The sequence below is a fragment of the Perissodus microlepis genome, chromosome 12, assembly GCF_051167445.1.
Source record: "Perissodus microlepis isolate ML-2025 ecotype Zambia chromosome 12, ASM5116744v1, whole genome shotgun sequence".
Taxonomy (NCBI): domain Eukaryota; kingdom Metazoa; phylum Chordata; class Actinopteri; order Cichliformes; family Cichlidae; genus Perissodus; species Perissodus microlepis.
This window is the reverse complement of record NC_140472.1, coordinates 24,414,746-24,433,979: the sequence shown is the minus strand read 5'-3', so window position 1 is coordinate 24,433,979 and position 19,234 is coordinate 24,414,746. Positions and strand designations below refer to the sequence as shown.

Below are 19,234 nucleotides of genomic sequence, written 5' to 3'. Positions count from 1 at the left end.
AAAGGGGGCGTTTGTATCGTGCAGCCGGAGGGGCGGGACCAAAGGTGGGTGTGTGTCTCTCAGCTGATGCGCGTATCAACCGACCGACTCCATCATCAGCATCCGACGCTGACAGCGGTCGAAGACAGCATCCTTAATATTACCGAGCCACGGCATCAACGCGGAATAATTCAGAGCCCGACCGACCAGGACTGACGTCTCTGTCTTTTGACATTATTGTTTGTTGGGGCTGCCATCTTACAAAACCGCCAAGCTGCAAAATAGTGAGTAGCCTTTGATGATGGACCGCCAGGATGCTACAATCGGTAAATCAAAGCCACTGCATGATACGTCGTCAATGTCAATGACGATCTGCATTTTAATCTCGATTCATTTTTCCCAGCCAGCGAGGGTCGTTCGCTTGTGTTTTGGCACAGGCCTAGCAAGTAATTGTTTGGGAGCGCAGTCGATTCAGGGCTTGATGCGGATGCTGCTAAAGCCGCCCTTGCCGCCCAGGGATGCAGAGAAAACGGAGAGAGGGAGTCGTGAGGGGAGGGGAATGAGGCAGAGCAGCAGACAGATAGGCAGTGTATTTTACTACTACTACTATTCACCCAAGTGGAAGTAAACCTCTAGTAAATGGCCTGAGAAAGGGAAGCGCATTGCTTGCTCTATCTATCGATCGATCTATCTACTGTATGATTTTGGTTGGTGTAAAAATATCCCGAATCCTACTTTGCGATTCAGAGTAGTGGGTGGCTGCAGATTATACACATATAAACATAGCTTATATAGGCCATATCAAGGCTTCTGTGTTCTTATCCTTCTCTACAGAGTATATGCTCCTCAGAGTTCCCTGTTTATTTGGCAAACCAAGCTAAAAAATGAATGCACTCTGTTATATCAGTTTTGTGATATATTCTGCTTTCTTAGATTCAGTTTTAGATGTTGGTTCAGTTTTGTGGCTGGTTTTGTTTACAGGGTTGTTGTTTTATTTTTATTTTATTTTATTTTTGGCCTGCACTAGACAAAATAAGTAAACTGCTAACAGGCCACAAAGAGATTCAAGTGGCACTCACCCATGGTCACAGGTTGGACTCAGATGGTAATGTTGTTATGTTTAGCATTAGGGTTTCCACTGAGAGATGTGTGTAACATGTAGTCTTCTTTCACCGAAAGGGACTCATAAAATGAATAGAAACCACAATCATTGCAGTGCAGTTCAGGTCACTTCAAATAACATCTTTCATATATGTGCTTTTCTTAAAGCTGTTTTAGAGACATGTCAATCCCACTTTAATGGTAATTTCATTATAGTTTGTGTTGCTGCTGAATTGTACACCATCGCCCTTCTTTTATTGTAGAAATAGTAGAAACCCTATCTACATAGCCAGAAGCAGATACACCTGCTGGGAGGCTGTGAGAGAAACATGAGCTGTGGATCCTTGTTGAGTCTTAGAAACCAGCCAGAATACCAGTAAACTGTCTGAGTGTGACTATTTGGTTAAACGCACATTTGTTTATGCATGTTTTCCATGGAAATAAACGCAACTGACTGTGACTACAGTAAATGGGAAGGGTATTTACAGGCCTCTCTGATAGACTGGACTCCTAATTGCATAACATGCAAAAAAGAAAAAAAAACACATTTACCTTGGAGTATTTAAGATGTATTATTGGTGGATGATTGCAAATAAATTTGCTGTTAATCAAATATTCAACAGCCTGAGCTGTTGCACTGTTTGCCCAGTGGGTAAACCAGGCTTAAGTATAGTAATGTAGGTCCGCAGAAGTAAAAACTACATCTTCTACAATGATGCAAAGTTATTCCAGAGCTAATATCCAACTGCTTTAACTGGGTGTACCTAATAGACTGGCCACATCAACAGGAATACACTTTGTGCAAAGTTTACACAGTCCTGCAATAAGAACGTTTTTTGCAGCAGTTTTGATGTTGAGATTCCAAAATAAAGATGTTGGAGATAAGTTGACAAGTGGTGATATTTGTGTTGGTTTGTGCCACACTACAGATGTTCTCAATGTTTTCAACAGGTCCTTTTCCTGTTTACATGCTCCAAAATGTACTGAGCATAACATCATTAGCTCTATACCCAATGAATTCCATATAAGCCCAGTTTGGATGCTGTGATTTTTCTCAGATGCCCACTATAGAAAATAACCTTCTATACAATGCACTGGTTACCATCTATATGTGTGATTAGTGTTTACAGTATTTCTACACAGCTCCACCCTAAACCCACTCAATCTGGATTTCTGTGATTCCTGGTGTTTGATTTCTATCACAGTTGCTTAGAAAGAGGTCTGACAGGAAAGTATAATAGACCACAAACATCATCACATGTACATGTCAAGTTCTTTTATAGTTTTTTTTTAATGGGTTAAGTGAGATGTTGTTTTATGTTGCAATATTGTTCCATTATTTTTATACATTGTGTAGGAGTGATGTCTGAGGAGGAAGCAAAGGGAAAAAAATCAGGGAATGAAACTACATCTATCTGATGCAAAGCAAACAAAAAATAATAATTGTGAGCTTTCCTCAAAAAAAGAGGCTGTGATTGTTGCAGGGCTGTTTTTTTTTTTTTGCACTGTATTCCTGGATTTGTGACCATAGAAAAAGGGAAAACAAACAAGCTAACAAAACAAACAAACAATAGACACATACTCTCATCCTCCAGCTCAGTGATGCTAATGGACACCAAATCTGCATTGTCCGTGTTTTGTGTTGGACTGGTATAAGTGACCTGTTCACACTATATCTCATAACTTATGAACATAAACAAAAAAGTCTGAAATTAGTTTGAGAATTTTCACTTTTACTTAGAACATGTTTACAGAGATTAGTGTTGTGATTTCATCATCAAGCTGGAGAAAGTCTTATTTTTATGTTTTTTTTCCCTCACTATGCACACAGTTGTCCAGACTTATCTATCTGACCCTTTTCATTTTTATCATGGTGGGAGGACCACGCTGCCCCTGTATGTGGGCTGGAATCTCTTCTGCAGTTGTTATTGTATAACTAGTCATTATGCAATTACAATATTGTATAACTCCTTTCGTTTTTCTGTGTTCCTCTAGTGTGTGTGCCCCCACTACCTGCATTAGGTTGTGATGACCCACACTACTTCCAAATGTATCTGTGACCCTCCCCAATCCTGACTCCTAACCTCTAATCCTGACCTTTGACCCCCACTATGGGCAGTGTTGGCAGTGGGGTGGCAGGAGAGCAGGAGTTTGCCATGAAGTCTGTGGGCACGAGGACCACCCTGCCCCGAGCACCTCCTCTCTCTCGCCGTTGCCCTGCTGATCGCAGCTGCAGCGCAGAGCGGCTGCCACGCCCCCCAGCGACTATATCAGACGGGACGGCCTCTAGCGATGAACGAGGGAGTGTTAGTATCGGGACTGGGACCTGTACCGGGACTGACCGGCCTACCGAAACAGCCTCCTCCACCAACACTGAATGCACCATGACAGCCCCGTCCAACAACAACCAGTTGGACTGTGGCAACGGAGCGGGCAGGAGGGAGTGGGAGAGGCAGCGTGAGAGGGGGAGAGACAGGGACCGGGACCGAGACTGGGACCGGGAGAGGTTAGAGAGGGAACGAGAGAGGGAGAGGAACCGGGAGAGGGAGCGGGAAAGAGTGGAGAGGGAGAGGCTGGAACGTGAGAGGGAACGTGAGAGGGAGCGAGCCAGAGAGAGGGAACGAGAGAGGATTGAAAGGGAGAAGATAGAAAGGGAGAGAGAGCGCGAGAGGGAGAGGGAGAGGGAGCGAGAAAGAGAGAGGCTGGAGAACGAGAGGATGGAAAGAGAGCGAGAGAGGGAAATGCAGGCTGCAGGTTTAGATGTTTGTGGGAACATTGTGGGTCGAGGGGCCAGTGAGAAGAGCAGTGTTGGGATGAGCCAACACCAGCACAGAGAGATGGCAGCCGTCAGAGCCGACAGCGAGAACAATCCAGCCAGCCATAACCACAACCCTCCAAACCACAACCCGCCCAAGATCATGCCTGTGTCAGGAAAACTTGAACAGGTACTTCACACACAGCAGGTCAGCACCTTCAGAGAGGGATTCAAAACAAATCTATTGGGTTACAAGTTAGCAAGAACGGGAAATTATATTTATTTTTGTGACTCTTCTGGAGCTTTTTCCCCCAGAACATTTGTGCATTTCACACAGCTTTAAATTGTTAGCCGAATGTAAATTATTGCAATGAATCACTCTGAGGAGAAAGTTTTAAACACCACTGATTTACATGATACTCTTATATTAAGACTATTAAACATTAGATTTCATTGTTTCCAAGTATGTTTTAACTCAAACTTCCTTTTTTTCTCATTATTTTATTAAGAAACAGTGTAAACAGTTCATCTTTTCTATGTTGTTTTCCAAAATCTTCAGAATAAAGCACCATCTTTCCACAAATGGTTTCTTTGCTGAGGTTTTTGTGGAGAGCTACTAACACAAAGCAATTTTTTTTTTTTAAAAAGATGGCAACTTTATTTGGATATCAAAGATTATTGAAGCTGTATATTAACGTTCACACGCAATAACTTTTAAAAAGCATGAGCTCTGTAAAATGATCTCGTGTTTTTCGTGAGATCTGCTTAGGCTGCTGCCCCCATGACCTGGTCCCGGATAAGCGGAAGATGATGGATGGATGGAGATCTGTAAAAACAGATAGTTATAGTAACCATCAAAAACATATACTTGAGGAATATAATGCATGCCACGTGGAAAATGAGTGTTAGTAGGAAGAAATAAATTCAAAAACTCTTGTTTTAAGTGGTTTTAAATACATAATACTTTACATAATATCAGGTGCAGCATTCAAATGCATAATATCATCATTTTATTGCTGAAATTTGTACTTTGTTTTACTTTTGTCTGTAAACTGTAGCTCATATGGCTCACATTTTTTTTGACTGTCATTCTTCTGTCCCTCTTCTTGTCTTTCACAGGCAATGCAGAACAACTCAGGCCTTGTGCGTCCTTCTGCATTCAAGCCAGTGGTGCCCAAGAGCTTCCACTCCATGCAGAATCTGGTAGGCCAGGCAGGAGGGGCTGGAAATGAGGGAAAGCATGAGGGAAGGAGTGAAGGGTTCAGCGAGGGCAGAGTAGGCAGGAGAGGAAGGGATGGAGGAGGAGGTGAGTCAGGAGAGGTCCCAGAAGCCCTGCTCCTTGATCAGGACAGCCCAGTGAGGGTTAGCAGAAGTGATGGAGGGGGAACTGGTAATGAAGTGGTTCAGGGAGGCATGTCCGATTCAGGGAGAAACTCCCTGACCAGTCTGCCCACCTACACGGGCTCAGGGTCTGGTTGTGGACCCCCAGCAGTCCTGGGGCCTCTCAGTGCTTCTACCAGCCACATCAACAGATTGGGCATGGTTGGAGCCGCTGCAGGCCTAGAGAAGCTGGAGAAGCCTGGCTACCAGGTGCAGCCATCATCCATGCTTGCTTTGTCTAAGACTAAATGGGCCCTGCTCTTATCATATTTGATGTACCGTGATGTGTTTCTCATCTTCAGAATGGGATCAGCGCCTCAGACAGCGGCCGGTCCTCCTCAGGAAAGAGCTCTTCGTCCTATCAGAGGCTGAGCCACCTGAGTGACGCTCCAGCACCTCTACGCCCCTCTCCCTCCTCGGATGACATCATCCAGGACCTCGAGGATCGCTTGTGGGAGAAAGAGCAAGAGGTCAGAGCCCGCTCAAAAATATCTGACACATGTTAGCATTTAAAGGGCCATCTCACCTCAGAACATGAGTTTATGAATTTTTTTATTTTATCTATTGATTTATTTTTTGTTTGTTTTGATTAACATTCTCCGATTTCTTTTCCAAAATAGCTACCACACCAGTACATTTGAGATTAATGACATTTCAATTTTTGTACACAGAACTTAAAAACATGGAGAAAAAATGTGAGATCATTCCTTTACTTTAATCAAATGTGACTTAGGTTGGCCCATTGTATTTGGATGAAACTAAACTGTATCACTCCCAAACTGTTAATAATTATTATTATTTACCCTATAAATAATGTGATATAATTGATGCAACAATGTGAACATGGCCGCATAGGTGAAAATTGTAAAGATTAAGATTTGGATTTGCTTTAAACACCTGAGAATTAAATCTGTCACATTTTACAAATACTACATAAAGTTTACTGCCTTCCTACAGTCTGATAGAGTTTCCACTTCCATATGCTGCTTTCCTTTCATCAGGTGCAGCATATGCGCAGAAACCTGGACCAAAGTGAGGCAGCGATCATTCAGGTGTTTGAGGAGAAGCAACGTGTCTGGGAGCGACAGATGGATGAGCTGAGACAAAACTATGCCTCACGTCTGCAGCAGGTGACTTCATTGCAAACTTTCATGCAAAATAATGTTACAGTTTTTCTCAAATGCTAAAACACATGTCACAAACGTTACCACCAGGTCCCCCAATGTCCAAACACGACACCCTTCTCTAAAGCTACATAAACACAACCACACCTTCCCACTGCAAAACTCAAACTCCCACACCAAGAGAGCAGCTCGAAGCTGTCAAAACTGTAAACACTATACACAGCATTACACACTACAGCAAAACAATTGAAAACACAATGCTCAATTTGTGAGAAGGTTCTTTGGTTCATAACTGCCAATGCATATTTTTATAAACTGTACAGTAACGGATCGTCATAGAACCCTGCAGAGGATTAGGCATTTAGATTTGTGAGTTTCACATGAAGACTATAAATCTATAAAAACATCCTGCATGTACGTACACTACTGTAACACAACTCAATGCAAAAACAGAATCTATCGCACACAACAGTACTCTCGGAAACATGATCAGGGTGTGAAGTCTTTTTTATTGTCTACACGGTCTTTTTACAGTATTACACACAGTCACTGTGCGGCATCATGTCGCCGAGCTGCATTGGGCCACATCACCTCATCCACATCACAGGCTATATTGTCCCTTGCTAGGCACCGCGGGAAAAACGCCCTGGAATGGCGAATCCATCCCTGGAAGGCCTCCACTGGGATGTCAGCACAGGCCAGCTCCATTGCCCGTACGAGGTTCTCTCTTGTGTATGGCTGTCTGTCATACACCTTCCATCTCCATGATGAGAAGAACTCCTCTATAGGGTTCAGGAAAGGGGAGTAGGGTGGCAGACAGACGTTTAAAAAGTGGTCACTGTTGGTGGTGAACCACTCTCTGATTTGGTGTGTTTTGTGGAAGCGGACGTTGTCCCAAATGATCACATACATGTGATGTGCTAGCCTAGGATGGTGTTGTTGATGGTCCAGGAGGATGTCTTTTAGCTCCTCTAGGAAGGTGAGGAGACGTTGGGTGTTGTAAAACCCAAGGACAGCATGCCGGTGGACAAGCCCCTCCGTACCCATAGCTGCACAAAGAGTAATATTACCCCCCCGTTGGCCAGGAACCTCAGTGATGGCTCTTTGGCCAATGATGTTACGGCCTCTTCGCCTTCGTTTCTGGAGGTTGAAGCCAGCCTCATCCAGGAAGAGGTACTCATGGGGTCTGGCCATCGCGTCCAACTGCATTATCCTCTGTGAACATGGAAAAGCGTACAGGTGTTCAGAACGGTCAATCAGGTAGCACAGTATTGTCCAGAAGTAATGTAGGCCACTAAGCAACACAGTATGTCCACTAACTGTACTGTGGACATGGATGTATACGTACTTGCACATACTCGTAACGTTGTTCTATGTGTCGCGCAGAGTTGCGCTCAAAGGGAACCCTGTAGACCTGTTTCATCCTCATCTGTTGGCGCCGGAGAACTCTGTCTATTCTGGACACGCTGACAGCATCAATGTTCTCAAAGTTTACATTATCTGTAATGACTTTGTCTCTGATCTCTCGGAGTCTAATGCAGTTGTTCTCACGGACCATATCTGCAATGAGGGTTTCTTGTGCCGCTGTGAATATGGCAACCCTCCCACCTCTATGTGGCATCCTTTCAGCTCTAAAGAAAGAAACATGTGTTGTCAATTGACTGATTTATATGTAAAACTACATGTAAAGTAACAGACCACTTTCACAGGCCTGTAAAACTAGTGTGACAAAGAAAGCAATAGCGTACTATACCTGTTGTGTTGTCTAAATGCCTTGATAATGGTGGCCACGGTGAACCTACTCAGGTTTGGATGTACTCTTCGTCCCGCTTCAGCCATTGTCATGCCATGGCCAATGACATGATCAATTACTGTTGCTCGCATATCATCTGTTATGATGGTGCGAGGTTGTCTTCTTCTCCCACCTGGACCTTCTCCTCTCTCTTGTTGGCCTCCTTCTCTTCCTCCTCTACTCCGAACTCCTTCTTCTTAGGCCTTCACCTCTTCCTCCTCTGATCTCAACCCCTCTTCCTCTTTGGCCTGCAGCTCTTCTCCTTCCGCACGCTCGAATGCCTTCATCCATTGTGATTGTTTGGCATCTTCACCAAACTATGCTTTTATAGGTGGGGTCACATCATTAGCAACAGGTGTCTTCAATTTTGAGTCGTTGTGTGTAGTGACTGACGCCAGGTGTGTTCCCTGTGTTCAAAGATTGGTGACTGTGGCAAGCATTTTGCATCACATGGGCTTTCATTTGAGAATATGAGCAGAGTTGTTTTGCAACATGTGTTTTAGCAAGGAAAAATGTGTTTAGATTTATGAGTACAGAGGGTTGTGTTTTGTGAATTGTGTCTTCATGTGACATGTGTTTATGGTACTGGAATATGGTGGCTACATTTAGTAAATGTGTTTAGACTACTGGTCATTTGGGTTACAGGATTGGCTTTTGTGTTTTAACATTTGAGAAAAACTGTAAGGTGCATTTGCACTTTGTTCTATTTAATTCAATTCAATTCAATTCAATTCAATTTTATTTATATAGCGCCAAATCACAACAAAAGTCGCCTCAAGGCGCTTCATAGATACAGAGAAAAACCCAACAATCATATGACCCCCTATGAGCAAGCACTTTGGCGACAGTGGGAAGGAAAAACTCCCTTTTAACAGGAAGAAACCTCCGGCAGAACCAGGCTCAGGGAGGGGCGGCCATCTGCTGCGACCGGTTGGGGTGAGAGAAGGAAGACAGGATAAAAGACATGCTGTGGAAGAGAGACAGAGGTTAATAACAGATATGATTCAATGCAGAGAGGTCTATTAATACATAGTGAGTGAGAAAGGTGACTGGAAAGGAAAAACTCAATGCATCTTGGGAATCCCCCGGCAGCCTACGTCTATTGCAGCATAACTAAGGGAGGATTCAGGGTCACCTGGTCCAGCCCTAACTATATGCTTTAGCAAAAAGGAAAGTTTTAAGCCTAATCTTGAAAGTAGAGATAGTTTCTGTCTCCCGAATCCAAACTGGAAGCTGGTTCCACAGAAGAGGGGCCTGAAAACTGAAGGCTCTGGCTCCCATTCTACTTTTAAATACTCTAGGAACAACAAGTAGGCCTGCAGAGCGAGAGCGAAGTGCTCTAATAGGGTGATATGGTACTACAAGGTCATTAAGATAAGATGGGGCCTGATTATTTAAGACCTTGTATGTGAGGAGCAGGATTTTGAATTCAATTCTGGATTTAACAGGAAGCCAATGAAGGGAAGCCAAAACAGGAGAAATATGCTCTCTCCTTCTAGTCCCTGTCAGTACTCTTGCTGCAGCATTTTGGATTAGCTGAAGGCTTTTCAGTGAGTTTTTTGGACATCCTAATAATAATGAATTACAGTAGTCCAGCCTGGAAGTAATAAATGCATGAACTAGTTTTTCAGCGTCACTCTGAGACAGGATATTTCTAATTTTAGAGATGTTGCGCAAATGGAAGAAAGCAGTCTTACATATTTGTTTAATATGTGCGTTGAAGGACATGTCCTGGTCAAAAATGACTCCAAGGTTCCTCACAGCGTTACTGGAGGCCAAGGTAATGCCATCCAGAGTATGAATCTGGTTAGATACCATATTTCTAAGATTTTCAGGGCCGAGTACAATAACCTCAGTTTTATCTGAATTAAGAAGCAGAAAGTTAGCGGCCATCCAGGTCTTTATGTCTTTAAGACATTCCTGCAGTTTAACTAATTGGTGTGTGTTATCTGGCTTCATGGACAGATAGAGCTGGGTGTCATCTGCATAGCAGTGAAAATGTATGCTATGTCTTCTAATGATGCTGCCTAAGGGAAGCATGTATAATGTAAACAGAATTGGTCCTAGCACTGAACCCTGTGGAACTCCATAATTAACCTCAGTGTGTGAAGAGGACTCTCCATTTACATGCACAAATTGGAGTCTATTAGATAGATATGATACAAACCACTGCAGTGCAGTACCTGTAATACCTACAGCATGTTCTAATCGCTCTAATAGGATATTATGGTCGACAGTATCGAACGCTGCACTGAGGTCTAGCAGGACAAGCACAGAGATGAGTCCACTGTCAGAGGCCATAAGAAGATCATTTGTAACCTTCACTAAAGCTGTTTCTGTGCTGTGATGAGCTCTGAAACCTGACTGAAACTCTTCAAATAAACCATTCCTCTGCAGATGATCTGTTAGCTGTTTGACAACTACTCTTTCAAGGATTTTTGATATGAAAGGAAGGTTGGAGATTGGCCTATAATTAGCTAAGACTGCTGGGTCTAGAGATGGCTTTTTGAGTAAAGGTTTAACCACAGCCAGCTTGAAGGCCTGTGGTACATAGCCGACCATTAGACCATTTACTCCAAACAAAAATGATGGAAAGTTTATTAAAGAAATTCAAAGTTAGTTGCGCTAACGTCACATTTTTCTTTTTAAATTAGTCCAATTCAGAGTTTATAACATTTTATTTGTAAATCAATATGTAAGTATTTATGACATGTGTATCTCTGTCAGATTAGTAAGACTACAGAAATTGCATTATATGAAAATGTATTAGGATAGGTCCAAGTGACGGTTATAAAAGAATTTCTATTACAGTTTAAAAACTTTTTAAAAAGCTACATGTGAAGTAGATGTAAGCTTTTAAATGGTTAATACGGCACTCAAGAAATAAGAAAATATAGCTAAAATCCAGTATATTATAAAAAGCATTTAAACACTATACATGTTCTAAACTTTCATAGCTTAATGTATCAGCGTATGTTATTAACTTGTCTAATCATACACTGGGTCTTCCAAGTGTAGATATGTTCAAAGCTTGCATTTTCATCTGCAGGTTACCCGTCGTGCTCAGCGTTCCCAGACTGCCCTGCAGGCCCAGATAACCCGTCTGTCCCAGGACAAAAGGAGGCTCCAGGAGGAGATGGCGGCTCTGTTGGCCCAGAGAGAGGAGCTGGAGAGAAAATGTTTGGATTACAGGAAGGAGCAGGCTGACATCTTGCCTCGTCTGGAGGAGACCAAATGGGAGGTGAGATGCGAGGACATGTCGAGATGTTGGGATTGGGTCAAATCTTGATGAGCACTCAGAATATGTGCATGTGTGTGGGAAATTAACTTTGCTGTGTAATTTTAAAAGTGGTCAAACAGGTTGTGAAAAGCATATGTTGACGCCTTGTGTTTGATTTTAAAAGAGGGATTATTGCTTATTCTGTTAAAATCTACTTAAGTGATCTACATAGAATATTGACTTATCAAATTTTTTTTTTTAAAACTACTGGGTTTGTCCCCAGACTGAAATGAAAAATGGTTCAACCTGTTGCAAAAGAACCAAGGAAACCTTCATATAATAGTAACTGAGCACCAAGATAAAGGCATTTCGCAGCCTGAATACAACATTTTTATCAGTGAAAGTTTACCAAAAGGCATTTTGACCAGTCTCAATAATTTAAAAGGAATACCTTTTGGACAGCTAAGACAAATTAAGGTCCTTGGATTAAGTCACATTAGCTGTAAAAGTCCCCACTATGCTGATTTATAAGTTGTGTAATGAGGTGTCTTGATGAACACGAAATCAGAGTTGTCAATCACATGGCTTCATCAAACAGTGCTGCTCTCCAGAGACCTGGTATGAGTCTTGATCTTGATCTTTATGGAAAACAGTGTAAAGTTACAGTTTGGAGAAGGTACAGCTGAACTTCAGAGCAGTTTTCTCAGACAGTCAAACCATCAGATAGTAAGTATGGAACGCCCATTAAGTGCCACAGAAAACACTTGATTGGACAGTTAATCTCAAAAGGGTGCAGTACACTCTGTTAGGTTAAAGGTTTCAGTATTTTTGGCAATGCCATTTTGCAATGCAAGTGCTGATGCAGAGGTGTTTTAAGTTCTGTTTATATTTGTTTGTCTGTTAGCAAGACTACATCAAAAACCAAATGTCATTAAAGTTAGAAAATTGGACCACAGCACTTTCTTGTATTAGTTAAAATAAATGTTTACACAGAAAATCAAATGCGGGATGTCTTTTTCTTTTTTTTAATTGAAGTTTTGCATGTATGCAATCTGTCTGTATGAAATGAGATAGGGAGCACATTTACAAAATACCTCTCACTGTCTAACCTTCCTGTGGCAGGTGTGCCAGAAAGCAGGAGAGATCTCCTTGCTGAAGCAGCAGCTGAGGGAAAGTCAGGCTGAAGTGACCCAGCGAGCTGGAGAGATGGTGGCCCTGAGAGGCCAGCTAAAGGAGCTCAATGCCCAGCTGAGGGAACGGGAGGAGGTCATGCTGGGCCTGAAGGACTCCTACAGCAGCAAGAGTGTGGAGCTGGAGAAGTGTGAGGGAGAGCTGAGGAGGACTCTGTCTGAGGTAGGTTTTCAGTCACACCTGAGGACTAAACAATGAGGATTAAAAATAACAGAAAGCAAAATCATATGAATACTTTATATTAGATTAGATTAGATGAAACTTTATTAATCCCTCGGGTGGGTTCCTCCAGGAAATTCAGTTTCCAGTAGCACAGCACCGACAGAAGTTGCATGTTACAGATACAATAAGGGGAATGAGAGTAAGAATATAAGCATAAATATACCATATATACATATATAAATACAGAATATATAATATGGATAAATAGGATTGCACATTTGAGTGAGTATATTGCACAGTGATTATTGCAAATGGTAAATGGCCTGTATTTGTATAGCGCTTTACTTAGTCCCTATGGACCCCAAAGCGCTTTACACTACATTCAGTCATCCACCCATTCACACACACATTCACACACGGGTGATGGCAAGCTACATTGCCATCAAGTCGAATATAAGAAAAAAATATTGCAAATATTGCACAGTGTAAAAAAACACTACAGCTCAGATGTTCCTGCCCTCCTTTGTCCCCCTGTTTCCCCTCCCTCTCCCCTCCAGTGAGGAGTTAAACAGTCTGATGGCGTGTGGGACAAAGGAGTTTTTAAGTCTGTTGGTTTTTGACTTCGGGAGAAGCAACCTGTCGCTGAATAGGCTCCTCTGATTGTTTACGACCGTGTGCAGAGGATGCCCAGCATTGTCCATAATGTCCAGCAGTTTCTTTAATGTCCTTTTCTCTGCCACTGTCACCAGAGTATATAAATATATAAATCAATCATTCATTAATATATTACATAAAAAATAAAAGTAGCTGATTAAACTGAATTGGTCTCATAAAATATGCCTTAGCTTCCCCTGTATAAAAAATTCAGCACAGTCATATTTAATATATTAGTTGCAATATGTTCGTAAGGGTTTGTAATTGAATTAATGAGTCCAACACTGGTTCAGTGTACCTGCTGAAGCTCTGAATCAACAGACACCATTACAGCACAGATGGATATTCAGAATAGTTTCTTTTTCAATTTTATGCACATAAATATAATCAAGATTCAAGATTACTGAATCAAGATTCACTTAATCTCAGACAAGATATCAAACTACAGATGAAAGTTAGTCTATGTGGCTAAATATATTTACAAGATTAATTTAAGTGTTCATTTTAATTAATATGTATTGCATTCTCTATATAAATATAAACACATATTTAAACAATAAGCAAAATGTCATAATCACAGGCCTAAAGATCATCATCCAGGCCTTTGATAACATACTTCACATTCTTTACATTTACTGCCATCATTATGTGATGCCAGCATGCGCTTTCTATGTTACTGTAAAATAATAATAAAACATTATCTCATGACCCATGGCCCACTTGTTTGGTGCAGGTTGAAAATTAAGACAATCGAAACAATCGAAGCCCAGATTTTGCATTTGGTGGAGACAGCTGGCTGCTTCAGGGTCCACAAAAAGTGCAACACGGTGCCGCTCGCACTCCGAAGCAGTCGGGAAATAATTTACAACAAGTGAGATTGCCGGATTGGGATGTTTACTACCAAATCTAGATTGTTGTGTGTTTAATCCTCAAAATCCTTTGGAGGGATTTCAAAAACTTGGCAAGGAGACTAGGACAAATTGGGGATTGGGCAACATTATATATAACAGCTGCAACATTTTTTTCCTTTTGTGCTGAATGAGCTCGTAATCAGCTTACACACATAGAGTAAAATGTCTGTGTACCTTGGTTATTTTTTAGTTAAGGAGGTGTGTTTACATTCTTTTGAAATGAAACATATACATACAGGGAGTGCAGAATTATTAGGCAAATGAGTATTTTGTCCACATCATCCTCTTCATGCATGTTGTCTTACTCCAAGCTGTATAGGCTCGAAAGCCTACTACCAATTAAGCATATTAGGTGATGTGCATCTCTGTAATGAGAAGGGGTGTGGTCTAATGACATCAACACCCTATATCAGGTGTGCATAATTATTAGGCAACTTCCTTTCCTTTGGCAAAATGGGTCAAAAGAAGGACTTGACAGGCTCAGAAAAGTCAAAAATAGTGAGATATCTTGCAGAGGGATGCAGCAGTCTCAAAATTGCAAAGCTTCTGAAGCGTGATCATCGAACAATCAAGCGTTTCATTCAAAATAGTCAACAAGGTCGCAAGAAGCGTGTGGAAAAACAAAGGCGCAAAATAACTGCCCATGAACTGAGAAAAGTCAAGCGTGCAGCTGCCAAGATGCCACTTGCCACCAGTTTGGCCATATTTCAGAGCTGCAACATCACTGGAGTGCCCAAAAGCACAAGGTGTGCAATACTCAGAGACATGGCCAAGGTAAGAAAGGCTGAAAGACGACCACCACTGAACAAGACACACAAGCTGAAACGTCAAGACTGGGCCAAGAAATATCTCAAGACTGGTTTTTCTAAGGTTTTATGGACTGATGAAATGAGAGTGAGTCTTGATGGGCCAGATGGATGGGCCCGTGGCTGGATTGGTAAAGGGCAGAGAGCTCCAGTCCGACTCAGACGCCAGCAAGGTGGAGGTGGAGTACTGGTTTGGGCTGGTATCATCAAAGATGAGCTTGTGGGGCCTTTTCGGGTTGAGGATGGAGTCAAGCTCAACTCCCAGTCCTACTGCCAGTTTCTGGAAGACACCTTCTTCAAGCAGTGGTACAGGAAGAAGTCTGCATCCTTCAAGAAAAACATGATTTTCATGCAGGACAATGCTCCATCACACGCGTCCAAGTACTCCACAGCGTGGCTGGCAAGAAAGGGTATAAAAGAAGAAAAACTAATGACATGGCCACCTTGTTCACCTGATCTGAACCCCATTGAGAACCTGTGGTCCATCATCAAATGTGAGATTTACAAGGAGGGAAAACAGTACACCTCTCTGAACAGTGTCTGGGAGGCTGTGGTTGCTGCTGCACGCAATGTTGATGGTGAACAGATAAAAACACTGACAGAATCCATGGATGGCAGGCTTTTGAGTGTCCTTGCAAAGAAAGGTGGCTATATTGGTCGCTGATTTGTTTTTGTTTTGTTTTTGAATGTCAGAAATGTATATTTGTGAATGTGGAGATGTTATATTGGTTTCACTGGTAAAAATAAATGATTGAAATGGGTATATATTTGTTTTTTGTTAAGTTGCCTAATAATTATGCACAGTAATAGTCACCTGCACACACAGATATCCCCCTAAAATAGCTAAAACTAAAAACTACTTCCAAAAACATTCAGCTTTGATATTAATGAGTTTTTTGGGTTCATTGAGAACATGGTTGTTGTTCAATAATAAAATTATTCCTCAAAAATACAACTTGCCTAATAATTCTGCACTCCCTATATGTCCTATGCTAAAGCACACATAGATTGAGTTCAAATAAGGTTTCCTATAATAGCTGTTACCTTTTCCTTTCTGCAGGTGACCATCCTTAGAGAGAAGCTGGGTGTATTTGAAGCGGAGGTGCTAAGTTTAAAACGGGCTCTGAGTGAAGTGAGCAGAGGGGCAGAAGTTGTTGTGAGCCCTAACTTAGCTGCTGCAGGGCTGCTGCCTCCATGGGGAGGTGTCCACTGCCCACGAAACCCAAATGAGCCCTCAACAAACTCCCTCACCCCCACGTCTGACACCCTGCTAAGCCTTCAGAGTGATGAAGCCAAAGCCCAAAGGCAGGAAGCTCAGAGACAAGAGAGGCAACAGCGCGAAGAAGCTCAGTGGCGTGACGTGCAGCAACGGCAAGACGCGCACGTTCCGCAGGACCTTCAGATGCGTCAGGATGCCCAAATCCGACCAGAGGCCCAACTCCGCCAGGAGGCACAGCTGCGCCAAGAGGCTCACCTGCGTCATGAAGCCCAGATCCGTCAAGAGGTCCAACTACGCCAAGAAGCGCAGCTGCGTCAAGAAGCGCAGCTCCGTCAGGAGGCCCAACTTCGCCATGAGGCTCAAATGCGTCAAGAGGCCCAGCTACGTCACGAGTCCCAACTCTGCCAGGATGGTCATCAGCCACAGAGGGTCCAGGAGGGTCACTGGGATGAAGCGGGGGAGCTGCGTAGGCAGCTAGAGCAGTTGCAGGCTGCATTACGGCTGGAGCGACAGCAACGGGAACGTCAGGCCCTCAACTTTGACCAGGAGCGCCACACCTGGCAGGACGAGAAGGAGCGGGTTTTGAAATACCAGGCACAGCTGCAGCTCAGCTATGTGGAAACACTGCAGAAGAACCAGGCCTTGGAAAAACGTATGAGCCAGCTGGGAGCTAAACAAACCACAACCACCACCACCACCACTGTTACCACTATCACCACTACTTCCCCCACCTCCTCTAATTCTCCACCTCCACCGCCACCAGCTCTCTCACCTCTGTCTCCTCAGCCTCTGCCGTCTCTCTCTGGCCCTATCGCCCTCACCCTTTCTCCACCTTGTGAAGACCAAAAGGGCCCTCCTTCCCTCCACCAGCTTGCGCCTCCCTGGGCAGGACCCTCACGCCTGGAGAGGATCGAGTCAACTGAGATATAGAGACACCTCCATGGAGGAAATTCTCCATTTCACACCATTCACAGTGACCAAGGCCTCTCACACAAAGCCACTTCAGCATACAGTAGAAAAACAATTCAGTCTACAATAGAATAAACCAGTACAGTCTGACATACTTTTCAAAGCAACCATAGACACAAAGCAGCAACAGGAGCCGACTGTTAAAATGCAACAAGAACAAAGTCATCTGAACAGGATCTTAACAACACGAATCATTATCAATGATATTTTCAAGCTCCTAAGCAGCCTTTCTATCACTAGTTGCTAATTGCAGCATCCAACATAATCAGTGTTCATGAAAAGTGTGCCACGCTAACGGATGGCAGCAAAACAAAATATTAAATGACGGTGTTTAGATTACAGCGCTAAAACACGGGTCATTTAATGCCAATGCTAGAAAAGGACCAAGACAATCAGGGATATTGTCAGAAACGATCAACAGGAATATAATGTGGTATTTATTCATTGTAAGTCTGTGTCACTGGTTATGTAAAAGTAGAATTAGTGGTTAGAGTGTGTGATGTTAACATTTTTGGCCAGAGAGCGCCTTACTCCAGTCTTTCCAGCATGTGTATGCTGGGAACGGTTAGTGGTGGTGGGGGGGAAATCAAGTGTGATGATTTCAGCGCTTTAATCGCGACCTTAATTATCAGCAAACCAGTCGAACAGAAGTGTGGCTGGACTATTTAATTTGTAATCCCAGCATTTAGTAACGTCAGCGGTCTCGCAGACTGATTCCGTTTATTTCGAGTCATTTCATGCACAGGGTCCAACACACATGGCCCATTTAAACACATTATTAAGACCAACAGAGTTTATATTTTCTACAAATTGAATTTAAATAGATATGTTTAGCAGATAATCAGCCCCAAATGCAGGCAGAACAGGTTTCAGGACACAGGAGAACGTGGTTCACCTTCGCTCCAGTATTCCTGCGGTGACTAACAATGAACACCAGGGGTCACTGGAGAGCTTTCACCGCTCCGCTAGCAGATGATGTGAATGGAAGCACACAATTTGAATTTGGTTATTATGATAATTGTGTCATTCACAGCCAAGACATCTGTCAAAGCAGTACTTATCCCGAAAGTTAAAAATTTTATAGAATGTATGATAATCTAGAAAGAAATACTTATAATAGTTATAGATTGTACATTTTTGTGTACGAGAGAAAGCGAGAGCGTGTGCGAGCGAGTGCGTGCATGTGTGTAAACATATGAAAGGCTTCAGCTTATGAGATTGAGGATAGAGGGACTAGTGGCAATAGAGCAAGTGAAGATATAATATAAGCAAAGGGGGATTTTCTCTACAGTAACATGTACATCAAAGCTTGTGAGACTTACATTTCAAACTGAGGGGGTGTGTTTATGCTGGAAAGTCTTACTTTCTTCTGTATATTTCGTTTCGATAAAGCAGGGGATAAGGAAGTGAAAAAAATCAGACGAGTGGAGAGTCTGCCCCTTTAAAGGGAGAATTCAGGCTAACTGCACTATGTAGTTTCCTACACACAAGTTATGATGTACAGTAGACTCAGATGTGAATATCATGGCTTTTATATGTGTTGTTTATGCCAGCATACAAAGATGTTGCTCAAGAATATTAACTTATCTCTAAGGTATTATATAGTATTATCATCTTTATTACTGTTATTATATTATGGTGAACTGACAGAGAAAAAAATATGTGGCATTTGAGCTTTCCTTTATGTGGTTTTTGTTTTTGTTTTTGTTTGTTTTTTAACTGTGTAGATAGCCTATCGGCCTACCATGATGGTGCAATCATAGCAACCCTGTCCAAAAATGATGTTCCTTTTTGATGTAGGTGATAAATGTAGTTACAGTATTGCATTGTTTAGAGAACAAAATGCCACCGATTTTATACATATTTCCAATTTATTGTTTGCATTTATGTTACTAGTACTGCTCTGGCTTGATTAAAACCCACCTCTTTGTTAAATTCAGCAGAACTAATAAAGATATGTGAATAATTCAA

The 19,234-nt window shown here is 42.4% G+C and overlaps 1 protein-coding gene across 4 annotated transcripts; it reads left to right on the top strand.

Moving 5' to 3' along the window:
* Positions 1 to 59: 59 nt before the first annotated feature.
* Positions 60 to 19,234, top strand: lzts3b (leucine zipper, putative tumor suppressor family member 3b). Of its 4 annotated transcripts, none has more exons than XM_084945165.1 (8): positions 60 to 263; positions 3,076 to 4,025; positions 4,955 to 5,425; positions 5,518 to 5,685; positions 6,217 to 6,345; positions 11,181 to 11,372; positions 12,474 to 12,704; positions 16,136 to 19,234. In XM_084945165.1, exons 2-8 carry the CDS (start codon positions 3,192 to 3,194, stop codon positions 17,222 to 17,224), a joined length of 3,114 nt encoding a protein of 1,037 aa, XP_084801291.1. In that variant the 5' UTR covers positions 60 to 263; positions 3,076 to 3,191; the 3' UTR covers positions 17,225 to 19,234. The 4 variants fall into 4 exon arrangements, with proteins under 4 accessions (XP_084801291.1, XP_084801290.1, XP_084801293.1 ...); XM_084945164.1 differs by having other exon boundaries at positions 60 to 305; XM_084945167.1 differs by having other exon boundaries at positions 62 to 263; positions 3,200 to 4,025.